The sequence below is a fragment of the Erpetoichthys calabaricus genome, chromosome 1 (genome assembly GCF_900747795.2).
Source record: "Erpetoichthys calabaricus chromosome 1, fErpCal1.3, whole genome shotgun sequence".
Taxonomy (NCBI): domain Eukaryota; kingdom Metazoa; phylum Chordata; class Cladistia; order Polypteriformes; family Polypteridae; genus Erpetoichthys; species Erpetoichthys calabaricus.
In genome coordinates, this window is record NC_041394.2 from 263,365,609 (window position 1) to 263,380,867 (window position 15,259).

The 15,259-nt window shown below is 36.7% G+C and overlaps 1 protein-coding gene across 1 annotated transcript; it reads right to left on the reverse strand.

Moving 5' to 3' along the window:
- Nucleotides 1-852: 852 nt before the first annotated feature.
- gtf3c6 (general transcription factor IIIC, polypeptide 6, alpha) lies at nt 853-14,453 on the reverse strand. Its single transcript, XM_028814751.2, has 6 exons — nt 14,316-14,453; nt 11,871-11,951; nt 9,753-9,816; nt 3,828-3,872; nt 2,109-2,219; nt 853-1,563 (listed from the first exon to the last, which is right to left on the reverse strand). Exons 1-6 carry the CDS (start codon nt 14,337-14,339, stop codon nt 1,181-1,183), a joined length of 708 nt encoding a protein of 235 aa, XP_028670584.1. The 5' UTR covers nt 14,340-14,453; the 3' UTR covers nt 853-1,180.
- Nucleotides 14,454-15,259: the final 806 nt, after the last annotated feature.

Consider the following 15,259-nt stretch of genomic DNA (forward strand, 5'->3'; position numbering starts at 1 on the left):
CTCCAAAGGCAGGTCATTCCATAGCTGTGGACCCAATACACTACAATCTCTATGACCCACAGTATACAAACTGCACAGTGGGACGGTTTACTGCATAGAATCAGAAGAGCGAAGCGAGCATGATGAAACATATGGGTTCAATAAAGAAAACAGATAAGGTTGGGCCAGACCATGAAGGGTCTTAGAGATATTTGCATTGGATACAAAAAAAGGACAGATAACCACTGTAATTTTTGAAGTGTAAGAGTAATATGCACCCAAGGCTTTAAATGTGTAACAACTCTAGCTGCTGAATTTTGGAAATCCTGTAGTCAAATTTTATGTAGGTAAAGGAGCAATGAAGATGTCATATGACCTCTGAAAACCATGAAACTGTGGATCAGAGAGATGCCTCGCCTACCCTATCCTCCTCATATGACCCAATGTGGCTGTTACCTGTTCCACAATCTGAAGGGTTACCACCATGGGATGAACAATGGAAATGATGAAGACATCAAGTTAGCTGCAGAACAATGGTTGCACAAGCTAGGATATACTGTTTGTCTGTCAAAGGAAACTATTGTTAACATTATAACAGATTTTCTAGTGTTCATGGGGTTATAATGAAAAATAAAACTTGTTTGGTTTTACTCGTGTCTCTCTTAATTAATGAAGAGCAAACCTTTTTGATTAACCTGTGTAAATCTAACAGAATTACAAATACCCACAAACATTTTTGAACACAAAAAAGATCTAATTAACAGATATAGTTTTCTATATAAATGTAAACATGTTTAAAATATACAACTAAGAAATCTATTTATTATTAATAATTTTAGTGGGTCGGCAATTTCTATAGAATTTCACATTTTTAACTTTTTTTCTTGCTTACAAACCACCTCTTTAAAAAACAAATAATGAACAATACTATGAATATAATAAAAAAGATTTTCAAGATAAACTTCATGAATATATTTTTGTCTGGAAAGTGAAGTACTTTCATTTTCAGTTTTCATTTTTACCATAATTTTGAACATATTGCACTGTGATAAACAAAAAACAATTATTCAACAGTATTATTTTATTTGAACAAAATCTAAAAATACATACTTTACTTTGTTGTTGGGTAAAGAGTCCATTCAGCTAGTGTGGAATGCTGTTTTCAGGTAAGGGTCTTCTTACATGCATGCTGTATACTAGTTTATTCCAAATCTGCTGTACTGATGTTCAGTTCCTGGCTAAGGTCATTCTCTGTCTCATTTGGATTATTCTCTGCAGTGGTCATGAGTGGTACATCAGATGCACTTTTATCCAAAACCTGACTAAATTCACTGTCCATGCAAGGTTTTTGTTCTTCAATATTTGAAACATCTATTTCAGGTTTACTGTTTTCTAGTTCACAGCAGACACTGTCCTCCGTATTAATTATCTCATCATCCGAGTCTGAGCTTTGATGTAGGTCTTCATGAGACTCGTTATCCTCAGCGTTTACTTCTGCACGTTTAGAGTCTGGAAGATAATTACAGATACTACTAGATCTGTGGGCGGTATTGTCCTCAGTTAGTTGCAGAACCTCAATGCCTTCTGCAAAAAAAAAAAAAAAAAAAAATACAAAAAAAAGATTCAAATTTACAAACACAAACTTGAACAAACCATACTATTACATGATTATTTGTTTACAAACAACTAAAATCTAACAGATTTATAAGAGTTAATGTGATGTTCCATAATTATTCAATGAATTCCTTTACTATTTAAAAGAAAAAAAAACACATTACAGCAAAATTATTTTCAAATTTTGTTTGATGGTTAATATTGAAAATTATGTAACAATAAAGCTATTGTAACAAAAACTGTTTACCATCCTTAAAATAATAATCATGACATTATGAAAATTAAATACTGTATCGACAGATTTGAACTACAATAAACAACCTCTTAATACAGTTCATCCTTTAATTGTGACAGCATGACATAAAACAGCATATTATTTACTGCAGTAAGCAATTCCTAACTGAAGGTGTTTGCCTGGCTCAATAATAAGCACAACCTAAGCACTGTTACTTTGATAACAAGTTATATTTTTAGGATATTAGATGCACATAATACATAAAGTTTGGACAAACAACCTGATGGGCTCTCTCCTTCTTTAATTTCAGACAGAAATGTTCGTTTCATCATAAGCTTCTTGATTGTGTGACATTTATATTTCAGCTGGGATGGGGATTCTGTAAGTGCATCTATATTAAAAAAAAAGTTTTATAAGGTATATTATAGTATACAGTATACACATTGGTGTGCTTTCTTTTTTTGAAATAACTGTACTTTAGTAATTGAGCACACATGGAAAAAAACAAAATGAATAATCTTCAGTTTTGAATGAATAGAAACTATTACATACACATGCAGTAATTATTTTAAAAAAAAAAAAAAGTTAAATAACAATTAAAGTTAAATAAGGCTTAAAGAAGACTAGTATATTTCAGTTTTAAAGCACTTTGTTTAAGTTAGAAACATGACTATGACAACCTAGCTTTCATTAAGTCAGTCATATTGATATATGGGAAAGGTGCTATACAAATAAAATGTATTATTATTATTATTATATTGGTTACAAAAATTGATTTCACTTTGAACTTATATTCTGTTACATAGCGTAATGTTAATATATTTCTATCCATTTCTTTTATTCCTCTTCCTCAGTTGAAATGGAGTTGGTGCCTATGTCTATATTGCCAAAGTGAAAAAAATGAAAGTTCAATACATTGCATTTGCAGGCTGGAAGGTATTAAAAATCTTCACTTTAATGCATCCAGCTGTTTGCAGTCATCAAGAAAGATTTAAAAATACTAAAAGAATATGAATCTCAGGTATTTAAGGGTATGGAATCTTAACCACTTTATCATTAGGGCGGAGTGGTGGCTCTGAGGCTAAGGATCTGCACTGGTATCCCGAAGGTTGCCGGTTCGAATCCCCGTCACTGCCAAAAGAGATCCTGCTCTGCTGGGCCCTTGACCTGTAATTGCTCCAGGGGCGCTGTACAATGGCTGACCCTGCGCTCTGACCCCAAGGGGTATGCGAAAACTACCAAATTCCTAATACAAGAAATTGTATAAGGCGAAATAAAGAACAAAAAAAAAAAAAAAAAAATTTTTACTACAGTCAACCACCTATTTTCTGAACAAGCATAAAGGTTTCAGACATATGGAGTCTTTGTCATGCAGCAACAAATGTAGAGCAGGAATTATAACTGGTTGGGGAACCAAACCATTGCACCCGAACACTCAAAACCACTGGTCAAAATTAAAGTAACCAAGACAACCTAATAAGCACGTCTAAAATGTAGTCGGGCACTGACATTACCAAAAATCACATGCGGGAATGAGGATAATAAGCAAACTCTACACAGAGTTTAACTTTGCTGGGATTCTGGCAGGCAGAGTGGTGCAGTGTTGTACAGTGGTTAAAGCACTGGGACTTCAAACCACAAGGTTCTGGTTCACATTCCATCTCTAACCTACTTAGCAAGTCACTGAATCTGCCTGTATTTCAACTGTAAAATAAAATAAATAAGATCTTGTAATTAACTTTTGATAAAGGAGCCAACTAACTATGCTGTATAATAAACAAAAGCAGAACAGTCAAACATGGAATCCTAGAGCTAACATGCAGTTCGAGTAAGATTAAAATTATTATTTATATTAAATATTCATTATTTATGTTGAATCTTTTATGGCAGGTATTTAAGAAAAAAAAAAACACAGAATACTGAAAAACACATTTTTTTCTGCACTGAAATTTTATACCACAGTTTAGAAATGCTGCCTTTAGGAAAATGGATTTCTTACCTTCTTCCTTCTTTTCATCAAATATGACACATGATCCTAAAGCATCTGTCATCAAGAAGAAGTACAACAAGTTAAAGGGTTTCAACCTCATTTTTTTCTTAAGTATTAGAATACAACAATTAATGTTAACTGCCTATTGCTATAAGCATAGCACAAGCAACAAACATTCATTAAGTGGTGATAAAACTTTTAAAACATTACAACTTCTACAGATAGCATTAAAATTGACCATATTAAAGTAGTTGTAGAGCTACATGCTGAACTTTGTTAAAGCAGGAATGCTTCAATGGACAAGTACAGAGGAATTAAAAAAAAAACTACACACATGTATGCCTCCTAGTGGTAATCTCAGCTTGTGTACTGCTCCTTCAGACTGCTTAAGCTGTGAGCATTACTTCTATTTTGATACTGCTTTTGATGACTTTGTAAAAAAGCAGTCAAGGGAGAGACAAGCTCACACAATTACTTTGTTGTGCTCAGTGGCTTCTGCCAAACTGCACATTCCCTTTCCCAGCGATCAAACTACATGTCAGTTTAAACAACTGTGTGATGAAATGTGCTAGACCAGAGACCGTATACAGCATATAGGTGGACTCACACATGTAGTAAATGAGACTTCTGCTTTATTCAGTAGTGCCTGAAAATACAGCACTCCTACAGTACATGACTTGTTCCTTCAGTTTTTGTGCCACACAAAAATGACAATTAGGACGGTTTCTCAAAAGCAAGAGCACTTTCTTTAAAAATTGAAATGTCAGCTTTTTAGACTCAGTCACTGAATAAAGAGAAGAAGTAAAAGAGAAAGAAAAAAGAAAAAAAACTTTCAAGAATTTAAACAATATCATATTTATAATCAAGGGGTTCCTTGTCTAGAGATGTGGATGGAAATGAACAGTGGTCCAGAACAAAAAAAGAGTGATCTGGCCAGGAAAGGGAAGCCACTGTAAATTGGTCTGGCTGAAAGGAATACTGAAATGAAGTAATGCCCTGTTAAGGTATCTCGGGATAATAAGGTGAAACCTCTGTGACTTTCTGGTGGCTGTACCATCAGGAAGGTGACTGTTGAATTTACACATTATACTCCAGAGATTGGTAATTAAGGGGTAGCAACCAATTTAGGAAGGTCCAACTATTTCCACACTACTATGTATGCAGAAACAGGAATTCATAGGTGGATATTACTGTGATCTAGATCTTACTGTAAAGTCAGAACACAACAATACGTTGTGGGGGCCCAGCTCTTTAAAAGAATATTTGGACTTGAATGTGCAGGGAGTCTAGCAACCACAAGAGGATGCAGAGACCAGTTGGCACTGTAACTTTGAAAGGTGACACAGTAACTCTAAACAGATTCCATGAAAAAGCGATATGCAAATGTGAAGTGAAATGTAAATTAAGATGGCTATCCCTGCCAGAAAAATAAATTTGGCTTGTTAAAAGAAAAACAGAAAACAGTAAGAGAAAGTTAAAGGAAGACAATGACAGTAACTGTGTACAGTAGCACTCACACTGACTTGTCCATGTTTAAGGCAAAACTCACACAGTCTACTAGGTTATTAAAAAAAAGTCTCTATGTTTTATCTCACTGTTGAGCATTATTGTGCCCTTTAACAAGATGCAAATTCCCAAATCTCTATTTATGTTCGTTTACAAATTTGAGAGTTACATCATGGATTCAGTAAATGGACAGATGGAATGGTTGCCTAATTCAGTAGGTGGCATGGCAGATATTGATGCTTCTTAATATTTTGTACAATCAGTAGCAAGCAGAATATACTGTAGTTTTGAATCTGCTTGCTACCGATTGTTTTTATTTCCTCCTTCATCCACATTGATTTCACTAAAGAGCACAAAATCATCTATTTTTTGTTTTCATTTATCAAGTTCAAGGTTGTGGGAGTCAAGAAGGAAACCTGGACAAGGAAGTAATTCATTACAGTACACGCTCATATAGACATCTATGCACAACAACATGGAACCAATTAAGATAACCTGAATGTGATGGGGAAAGAAACAATGGATTAACTTGAGAAATATAGAGAGAATATATAAATTCCACGCCAACAATTCTAGTGCTATATGGCAGCTGCACTAACCACTGCAGGATTCTGCAGCCGCCATGCAAAGTCAAACAAACTCATGCTGTTAGATCAGTTTTTAAAACTAAAATTGCTCCTTTGCTGTGGAGATTTGCTAATAAATATGAAATGGATGAATATATTTTACCAATAGTGATTTTCCAATGGGGGCAGCACAGTGGCGCAGTGGGTAGCGCTGCCTCGCAGTTAGGAGACCCGGGTTCTCTTCCACGGTCCTCCCTGCGTGGAGTTTGCATGTTCTTCCCGTGTCTGCATGGGTTTCCTCCGGGTACTCCGGTTTCCTCCCACAGTCCAAAGACATGCAGGTTAGGTGGATTGGCGATTCTAAATTGTCCCTAGTGTGTGCTTGGTGTGTGTGTGTGTGTTTGTGTGCGTGCCCTGTGGTGGGCTTGGCGCCCTGCCCAGGGTTTGTTTCCTGCCTTGCACCCTGTGTTGGCTGGGATTGGCTCCAGCAGACCCCCGTGACTCTGTAGTTAGGATATAGCGGGTTGAACGATGGATGGGTTTTCCAATGCCTACTAAATGTACTAAGTGCTACTTTTCAGTTTATTTATAAAAAGGACCCACAACAAACTGAAAATAGTGAGCATGTAAACTATACAATGTGGCAAATCAGCTATATGAAGAAGAAGATTTGCTTAAAGGAATACCCCACCCAAAAATTACCTTTTCTATCTTGTTAATTAACCTATGTTGTCAGTAGTGTTGGCTGAGAAAAAACTTTAATCTCATTTTCTCAGGGAAAACATAAAGTTTTTCGTACAGCGTCTTCAATGGGAGGCAACAGAGGCCAACACTAAAAAACTAGTAAACCATATCCATATTACTAACCGAGAATGCTAAACCGGATGATGGACGCAGGCATATCCGGCAATGGGCCGTAGCTGCAAAAAGACGTACTGCGCAGGCGCAAAAAGAGTCCGCATCCGGCAATGGGCCGTAGCTGCAAAAAAACGTACTGCGCAGGCGCAAAAAGAGTCTGCGAGGGTTGGCTGAGGAGCCGAGAAAGGCGGATAGAAGAGGGCGAGAGAGGCGGACAAGACCACAGAAAAAAGGAGTGAGCACAGGAAAAATTGAGAAATGAAGCGCAAAGAGCACCGAAAAAAGGAAACGGCACATAAAAAAGTATTCAAACGCAAGCAAAGCACGAAACACATTGCACACGAAACTAGACCCAAAAAAAAAAAAAAAAAAAAAAAAAAAAAAAAGAGGCTCGCGCACAACAGCAAGGCACCCCCCCCCCTACAGGCACCGGACGGGACATACACCAAGAGGGGGATTCAACAAGCCCATGGAACACAAAAAAAAGAACACAAAACCACCCCACAGACCCTACAAGCAAGGGACGGGACACACACAAAGACGGGGATTCAACAAGACACAGGAACACAAAAAGAAAGAAGACGCTCGCGCGACAACAATCCTCACACACCCCCCCCCCCCCCCCCCCCCCCCCCCCCCCCCCCCCCCCCCCCCCCCCCCCCCCCCCCCCCCCCCCCCCCCCCCCCCCCCCCCCCCCCCCCCCCCCCCCCCCCCCCCCCCCCCCCCCCCCCCCCCCCCCCCCCCCACCCACACACACATCCATAAGAAGTGACACCCAAAGCCCACATATTCTAAAGTGAACATCAACACCTTCACACTAGACAGCATAGGTGTCAGCATTGGTGGATCTCCTTACAATAAAGCACTATTAACCGTTCAACTGCAGAAAAAGAAACATATTAACAGTGACTACGATCCTTCTTATTACTTATCCATATTTCGCATGCTGAGAAAGAAACAAGTCATGAATACACAGTCACGGGTACAAAACGAAAAGGAAAGGATAACAGGAACAAACACACGAAAACGAAAGAAACAACAAAATAGACGGCTATGCAGCATAGGTGGATCTCATTACAATAAGGCACTATTAACCGTTCAACCGCAGAAAAGGCTCCATATTAACAGTGAGTGCAATTCTCCTTATTACTTATCCATATTTCTAAAAGAAAAAATGTCTCGACTCCAAAAACGCAAAGCTCAACTAAAGCTTCTAACTAACGATGTACCTAAAAGTAAAAACTTTATGAACTGCATTAGATCCTACAATGGTTCATTTGCTTTTGCATATACCGGAGTAAATATCAGGCCACCAAAAGGCAATGGCCCATACTACTTTCGCATATGTGCACAAATACTGCATCGCATTGGAACAGTGCACCCTGAAACAAATCAACAACGCAAATATGCACAAATCTACATCCTAGATCCACATGACGCAAACTATCAATCAAAGTGCTGCATCGCAACAGGCACGGATTCAAAACGAAACACCTCCCGTCTCAGACATACGTTAATGGCAGCGAAGGCTACAACGGGCTTCTCACACAGCACAGGCAAATCGATTACAGCTCCAAAACAACATGTCCCAAATACTGCACATGCAACAACGCGCCTCTCAAACGGCACAAGAAAAACATACACCAGGAAAATTCATTCGGATTAATGAATGTCATTTGCAATCATTGTCATTCAGTTCACTTCCCTGAAGAAACAACTGGAAATACAAGTTATACATTTACACGTTGTTGTCAAAAGGGTCAAATTAGACTGCCTTCTTTACATTCATATACTGAATATCTACAGAGGCTTATAACTGACGATGTACCTGAGAGTGAAATCTTTATCAACTACATTAGATCCTACAAATCGGTATCCACTATGAACATTAACGGTGGCACTGCACGTGACATCCGTCTTGAAAAAATGTTGTTTATTGATGAATGTTCAATGGCATGAAGTCACTTACTCAACACCATTCATAAACTTCTACAAACGTTTATGAATAATAATATTCGATTTGAAAGAAAGGTACTTTTATGAGGAGGAGATTTTAGACAGTGATTAGCTATTCTTCCAGATGCCATGCACTCAGCTATTGTTCAGTGCACCTTAAAATACGCAGACAATTGGCATTGCTTTCAAAAGATACAGTTAGTAAAAAAGATACGATGTCCAGAACCAGATCATAACAATTGCTTATTACAACTGAGAGATGGTACACTCACCAATACAGCTGGACTTCAGGCACATATTATTACAATTCCTCAAGCCTTTATCTGCGACAACTTAGTTACAGAGACATTTCGAACAGCAATCTCATTAGACCAAATGCCCCTTTTAACACAACGCACTATATTATGTCCAAAAAATATTAATATGGAAAACATTAATACCCAAGTCATTCCATTACTTCCTGGAGAGACACAACTCTTTCTAAGCTCTGACAAACTTGACTCTGATCACAACAATAACCATCTTAAATGACCTTACAAGTTCTGAGCTGGAATTACCTTTTACACTTAAACGGCGTGTACAAAGAAATTTTCAAATAAACCTTTACACTGTGCCACACACTTTATTGTTTGCTTTCTATTTGCATCATCTACACCGTCACACTATTCTATATCTCATTCATACATCACGCTCTTTGTCATTCCCAACACCAGGGGTTGGCGAGCGAAGCGAGCAGGGGGCGGAGCCCCCTAGTAAAACCATATCAGATTACTCATGTTGCATACTCCACATGCCAGTTAATCCAGTAGTACGCTGACAATGCCCAAAACACATTTGTTTTTTTATTAAAATAATGTAACATTAATAATTCCAGAAAAATCAGAGTACCACATGAAAGTAATGCATTTTCAAATAAGAACAAGCTTTTGACTTGAAGACTCACTTCCCCCATCATGCACTGGTCAAGAGTCCTGTCCTCGAGTATTCCTTTAATGAACACTTTAAAATATTTAAAAAATTTTAATAAAGAAGTGAGAACACCACCAACCTTCATATTCCCCAGCAAACACGTACCTGCCCACTTGCATTATGGGCTGTTCACTGTCAATACCCTGGAGGGGAACAAATATTTTTGATTTTGATTTGATATACTTTATCAAAGAGGGGAAATTGTCTTTTCGAATGACCTTTAGGGGTCAGAGTGCAGATATCAACACAGGGTAAACACAGTATATTATATATATATATTCAGGACATTTTATACCATTAATGTTACTATGAACTTATTTAATCATTGAGAAGCATATATTTATTCCACAAAGGAAAGAAATATAATAATTTATAGGTTTTATTCCACATTTGAAAACTTATGGAGTTTCAGGTCCTACATAATTATCTGTACTCTTTTTTACAAGCATGTTTATTGGATTCCAATACAAATCCAAAAAGGAAAATGAAAGAACTCATATTAAAAACAACATTAACTGAATTATTACAACATCTACATTGGAAATTGTTATATAGAATATTTGTAGTAAGTAGTAAGCACATTCATCAATTATACACATTTCACTTTTTGACAAAACTTTTCAGATGTGCTCTAACTTCACTTTACAATTGGCTTCTAATATGAATAATACATTGACACATCTTCTGCTCCTAATATATCAAAAAACAAGTTACTTGGCACTCATTTCCTGCTTAACTTTGATCTTCCTCTTTTAAAATTTATAATGCCCTGCATCTTTAATTTGATAGACACTCCACAGGGAAACTAAAAATCACATAAACTGACGTCTTTCAGCTTTATTGTGACTGAAATTCAGGACTCCCTCCTGTGCATAAAAAAAGGTAGAAAAAAAATCTTGTAGAGGAAAAGTTATAAAAAAAGTATTGTACAGCCCCTAAATTGATACAAAAATATTAAAAATTAAACATAAACATACATCCTTTAAATTTTAACTCTACTTACACCATTAAGGGGTCCAAGGTGCTGAACATTCCAACAATATTTGAACATCCCACCTACAACAGAATTCGTGTGGAGGTGTGGTGCAGACACAGCTTAAAGGCTGCCTATGCTTACCCAGACCCATCTGTGCCAACAGATGTTGAACTTGTCTGAAAATGTTAAAAACCCAGACTCTCCTCGTCTGTGTAGACATCCCGACATATAATTATCATTGAAACATGCCACTATCACACTTCAAAAAATACCAGCGAAATAGTAAATTGTGACAGTGAAAATTTGACAGGTCTATGACTTGAACATAAGATATATACCTGCATACGCTCATATCATTACTTTTTACTTTTAAAATGTAAAACATCAGAAAATACAACTACGTTTTTGTATTCATCGGTTCCACTTTGCTGTCACTCTCCTTACAAACAGTACTGCAGCTGCAGAAGAAGTTAGTGAGTATGTTCAGTTTTGATATAGATTTTATTTTTTAATAGCACAGGGAGGAGGGGTTATAGCTTTAACAGTTTATTAATGCTTAAAGCAACAAATGTAAAATAGATTGGATTATCAACACAGGTCCTGGTAAACTTTAAGATGAGCTCATAGTTCAGAAATTTGAAGACAATATTAAAAGTGACAAAGAATCAAAAGTAATTATCATTAACTGATTTATAATGCATAATAATTAATTACACATAACATTTAATATATTGTTCATTACATTGAGTGTGAATGTGCATTTGGGCAACTCAACTTCCTGCATTTCTCCTAGTGTTGCCAGGATAGGCAAAAATCACCAACAACTGTAAATTGGATTAAGTAAGTCTAAGAATCTTATGTTATTTTTAGGTGTAGGAATCAGATTCTGGAACCTTCTCAAGTCTAAAGGAAGTCTCTACAACATCCTAAATACTAAGTTAAAAAAAAAAAAATCACGTGGCTAGTCTAACAGAATAACTGCACAACAGCATGGTATGTAACATAGTTATAACTGCAACTTGCAATTGAGCACTTAATTATAAATACACAATGTAAAATATATCTATAAATAAATAACTAAACATACATAATGCATGTTGTATTACAAAATTCAAACACATAAAGTACTAAATGTTTCCTATTATTCAGATACTGTTCACTACTTTCCAAAATAGACTTTGAGCAATTAAACGTTTTTTCAACAACACACACAGGACTTACCAAAATCTTGCATTTATCAACCCCTTTAGTTAAAAAGTCAGAATCAATTATTCCAGACAATTCAACAACCACAAGCTGGTCCTAAACAAATAAAGAAAAATGTGTCACAGGAATATATACAAAGGCAACAGTAAGAAATGCAGTTTATATTTGCTGACAAAGATCGGCTTATTGAAGTAGTATAGTAGCAGTTATGTCAAGTGTACAGAGAAAGCTAGTAGATCACCTAAATGATGCTGCCGTTATAAAAATGCCTGGTTTGGGGTATTTGTATAGGCCCTAAAATTACTTTAAAATATACCATATTTTAAAGGTTATTTTTTCTTGTAAAGATTAATATGCTTACTTTTTGTCCTGCAATGCCTGCACCTTTGAAAAGGCTAATTCTTTCCAAAACCTCAATTAGTTACATATAGTATTTACTCACTTTTTTGGCTCCGACCTACAGCAGGTATTGTCTTACCTATTAAACGAATTAATTACTCAAATGTACAACACATTAAATCTCCTCAATCATCTTTCCATCAACTGTTCTATTCTCCAAAAAAAATTAACTTGTATATTAAAACCAGTACTAACACAAACAATAAATTATTGTAGGGAGTGAAATCATTGATTAGCTGTCAATGACGCTTAAACAACAGCAATAACATTTTAATAACAGACACTACAATATAAACAAAATATCTGTTTAAGCAAGAAATTCACTCACGAGCAATAGTGGACCACATGTGAATGATTTCAGGGTAAAGCAGGAAAATTCCGAAGAAAATAAAACAAAATCTTAAAGCAGTCATTGCCATTCCTGCATGTTCCGATATTGCTTGTGTAAGCTAAACACACTGCATCAAGTATTGGCTCCATTTGTATTTTATTTAAAATATTATCTGCCCGAGTGTTACAATTCAGTCAGCTAATCAGCAGTTTTTTTTTTAATAAAAAAAACTACTTTTACATTTTTCAAAACATAATGCAAAGAAAACAGAAGATTCCTCATTAGAAATTATAAATAATTTTTAATGTAGTGAGAAGTCAAGCAAAATGACACCTTTCATAGGCCAACTAAAACGATTACAATATGCAAGCTTTCCAGGCAACTTAGGCCCCTTCTTTAGGAAAGATGTAATTTTGCTTGACTTCTCACTGCATTCACAATGGCAACACCCTAGTACTAAATACTTTTTAAGGAAGCTTTGGTGAATAAGTAAACAAACAACATATAGAATCCATTAAAATGCTCAACACAACTACAGTTTGTTCAGCTGTCCTGGGGCCCCTCCTTTTCATTATTTACCTCCTTCCCCTTGGTAATATCTTTCGTAAATATAACATTAGCTTCCACTTTTATGCTGATGACACCCAGCTCTATCTCACTAGCAAACCTACTGCTTCCTTTCCACCCTTCTCGCTTATTGATTGCATAGCAGAAATCAAATCCTGGTTTTCTTCAAATTTTCATAAATTAAATAGTGACAAAACTGAGGTTCTCCTCATTGGTACAAAATCAACATTATCCAAAACTGATCATTTTTCATTTGTTATTGATAATTCTTCTGTCTCCCCTTCCCCACAGGTTAAGAGTCTGGGTGTCATCCTTGACAGTACTTTATCCTTTCAGTCCCACATCAGTAACATCTCCTGGTCTGCATATTTCCACTTGGGTAACATTAATTCGCCCCTCCCTCACTCCCCACGCCACTTCTATCCTCGTTCATAGCCTTGTCATTTCTCGTCTGGTTTATTGCAATTCCCTTTTCTTTGGTCTTTCTCGTAATTTTCTTTATAAACTTCAACTGGTCCAGAATTCAGCTGCCCGCATCATTACTAGAACCCCCACTATTCACCATATCACTCCCGTTTTGCAGCAGCTTCATTGGCTTCCAGTTAAGTTCCGCATTCAATTCAAAATTCTTCTGTTAACTTTTAAGGCTATCCACAACCTTGCCCCTCCATATCTGTCTGACCTCCTCCATGTTGCCGTTTCCTCCCGTACCCTTAGATCCTCTTCCTCCATCCACTTGACTGTCCCCTTCGTCCATCTTACCACTATGGGGAGCTCCCCAGCTGTGGAACTCACTATCATCTGATCTTAGAAATATTGAATCATTTTCACTTTTCAAATCTAAACTTAAAAATCATTTGTTTAAGACTGCTTTTTCTTTTTGATTACAATTGCTCTGTCTGATTTTAATTTTTGTATTTTAGTTTTGTTTATAATCTGTGTTTTATCTATTGTTCGGTGTCCTTGAGTGTTCAGAAAGGCGCCTACAAATAAATAAAATGTATTATTATTATTACTACTACTACATCGAGGCTTATTGTACCGGATACAAACATTTTCTTGTATAGCTTAATATGCTTGGGTCCAAAACATACAATTTTGACAATTAACTGTACTGTACGTAAGATTCTCAGAAAGGCGGATTTCTAAACACCTTCACTTACCTCAACTTCCCATTCGTCTGCCATGGCCCGGGCAAACCTGGAGTAGTGCAATTAACAGGCACCACCATAGGTACTCGTATTGGCAGCAGCGTGTGCAGACGTCTAATCTATCGTCGATGTGACGATGCAGTGCACGACAATCGTGTGCAGAATAATCGAACTGTGCGCATGCCCTCGGTCTCGCTGATGGACTGCTCAAGACACGCTCTCCCGGACTGAGACCCGAGTGCAGCCGTTTCCAGCGGGGCACTTTGACTTATTTTTAAAAAAACAAATGTTGTGGAAAATATGATTAACAATTAGTCGATATTAGGTAATGATAATTACATTGCATTTTTGACTTGGGTGAATTTTAGATTTAATATGCGACCGTGAAACTCACAGACTGCAGATATACATTGCAAGGAGCTTGGGTTCAGTTTCCTGCCTGCTGTCTGTGTCCAGTTTGTGTGGTTTGCCCGTGTGAGGATTCCTCGAGGTACTCCATTTTACCAACATCACAAGGACTAAAAATTATATTGACTGGTGTCTCTAAATTAGCCTGCCATTTCAGTGGGTACCAGTATGAGTAAGTGCTCCTTGTGATGTTCCAGGGTCATTAACAGAGCTGGTGTCTGTCCTAAATATACCCTGACTCCCAGCAAACAATGTCATGGAGTAAGCTGGTTCAGAAAATCAGTACATGGACAGCAGGGATTCCAATAATTGTACAGTAACCTTTGATTAACAAAATACTTTGTGTTCCACATGAAAAAAAAAACTTTAACAACCTTCATCATTTTAGTGAGTTTTGCATTTTGTAATTAAGAAATTACATATAAAACTAATTTTTAGAGAGTTTTATGAAACTGTATTCATAATGAATCTCTACTGTTTTGCTTATCACTAACAATGATTTATCAAAAAGGTTAAATACTGATATAGGTTATATTACTATGTCCTAT

Excerpts from the sequence above, each read along its gene's own strand:
- gtf3c6 (XM_028814751.2), bottom strand. The coding sequence starts at position 14,339 with ATGGCAGACGAATGGGAAGTTGAG. Across the intron at positions 9,817-11,870 it reads TTGATAAATGCAAGATTTTG|GGTATTGACAGTGAACAGCC; the intron begins GTAAGTCCTGTG and ends GTTCCCCTCCAG. Across the intron at positions 2,220-3,827 it reads TGATGAAAAGAAGGAAGAAG|ATGCACTTACAGAATCCCCA; the intron begins GTAAGAAATCCA and ends TTTTTAATATAG.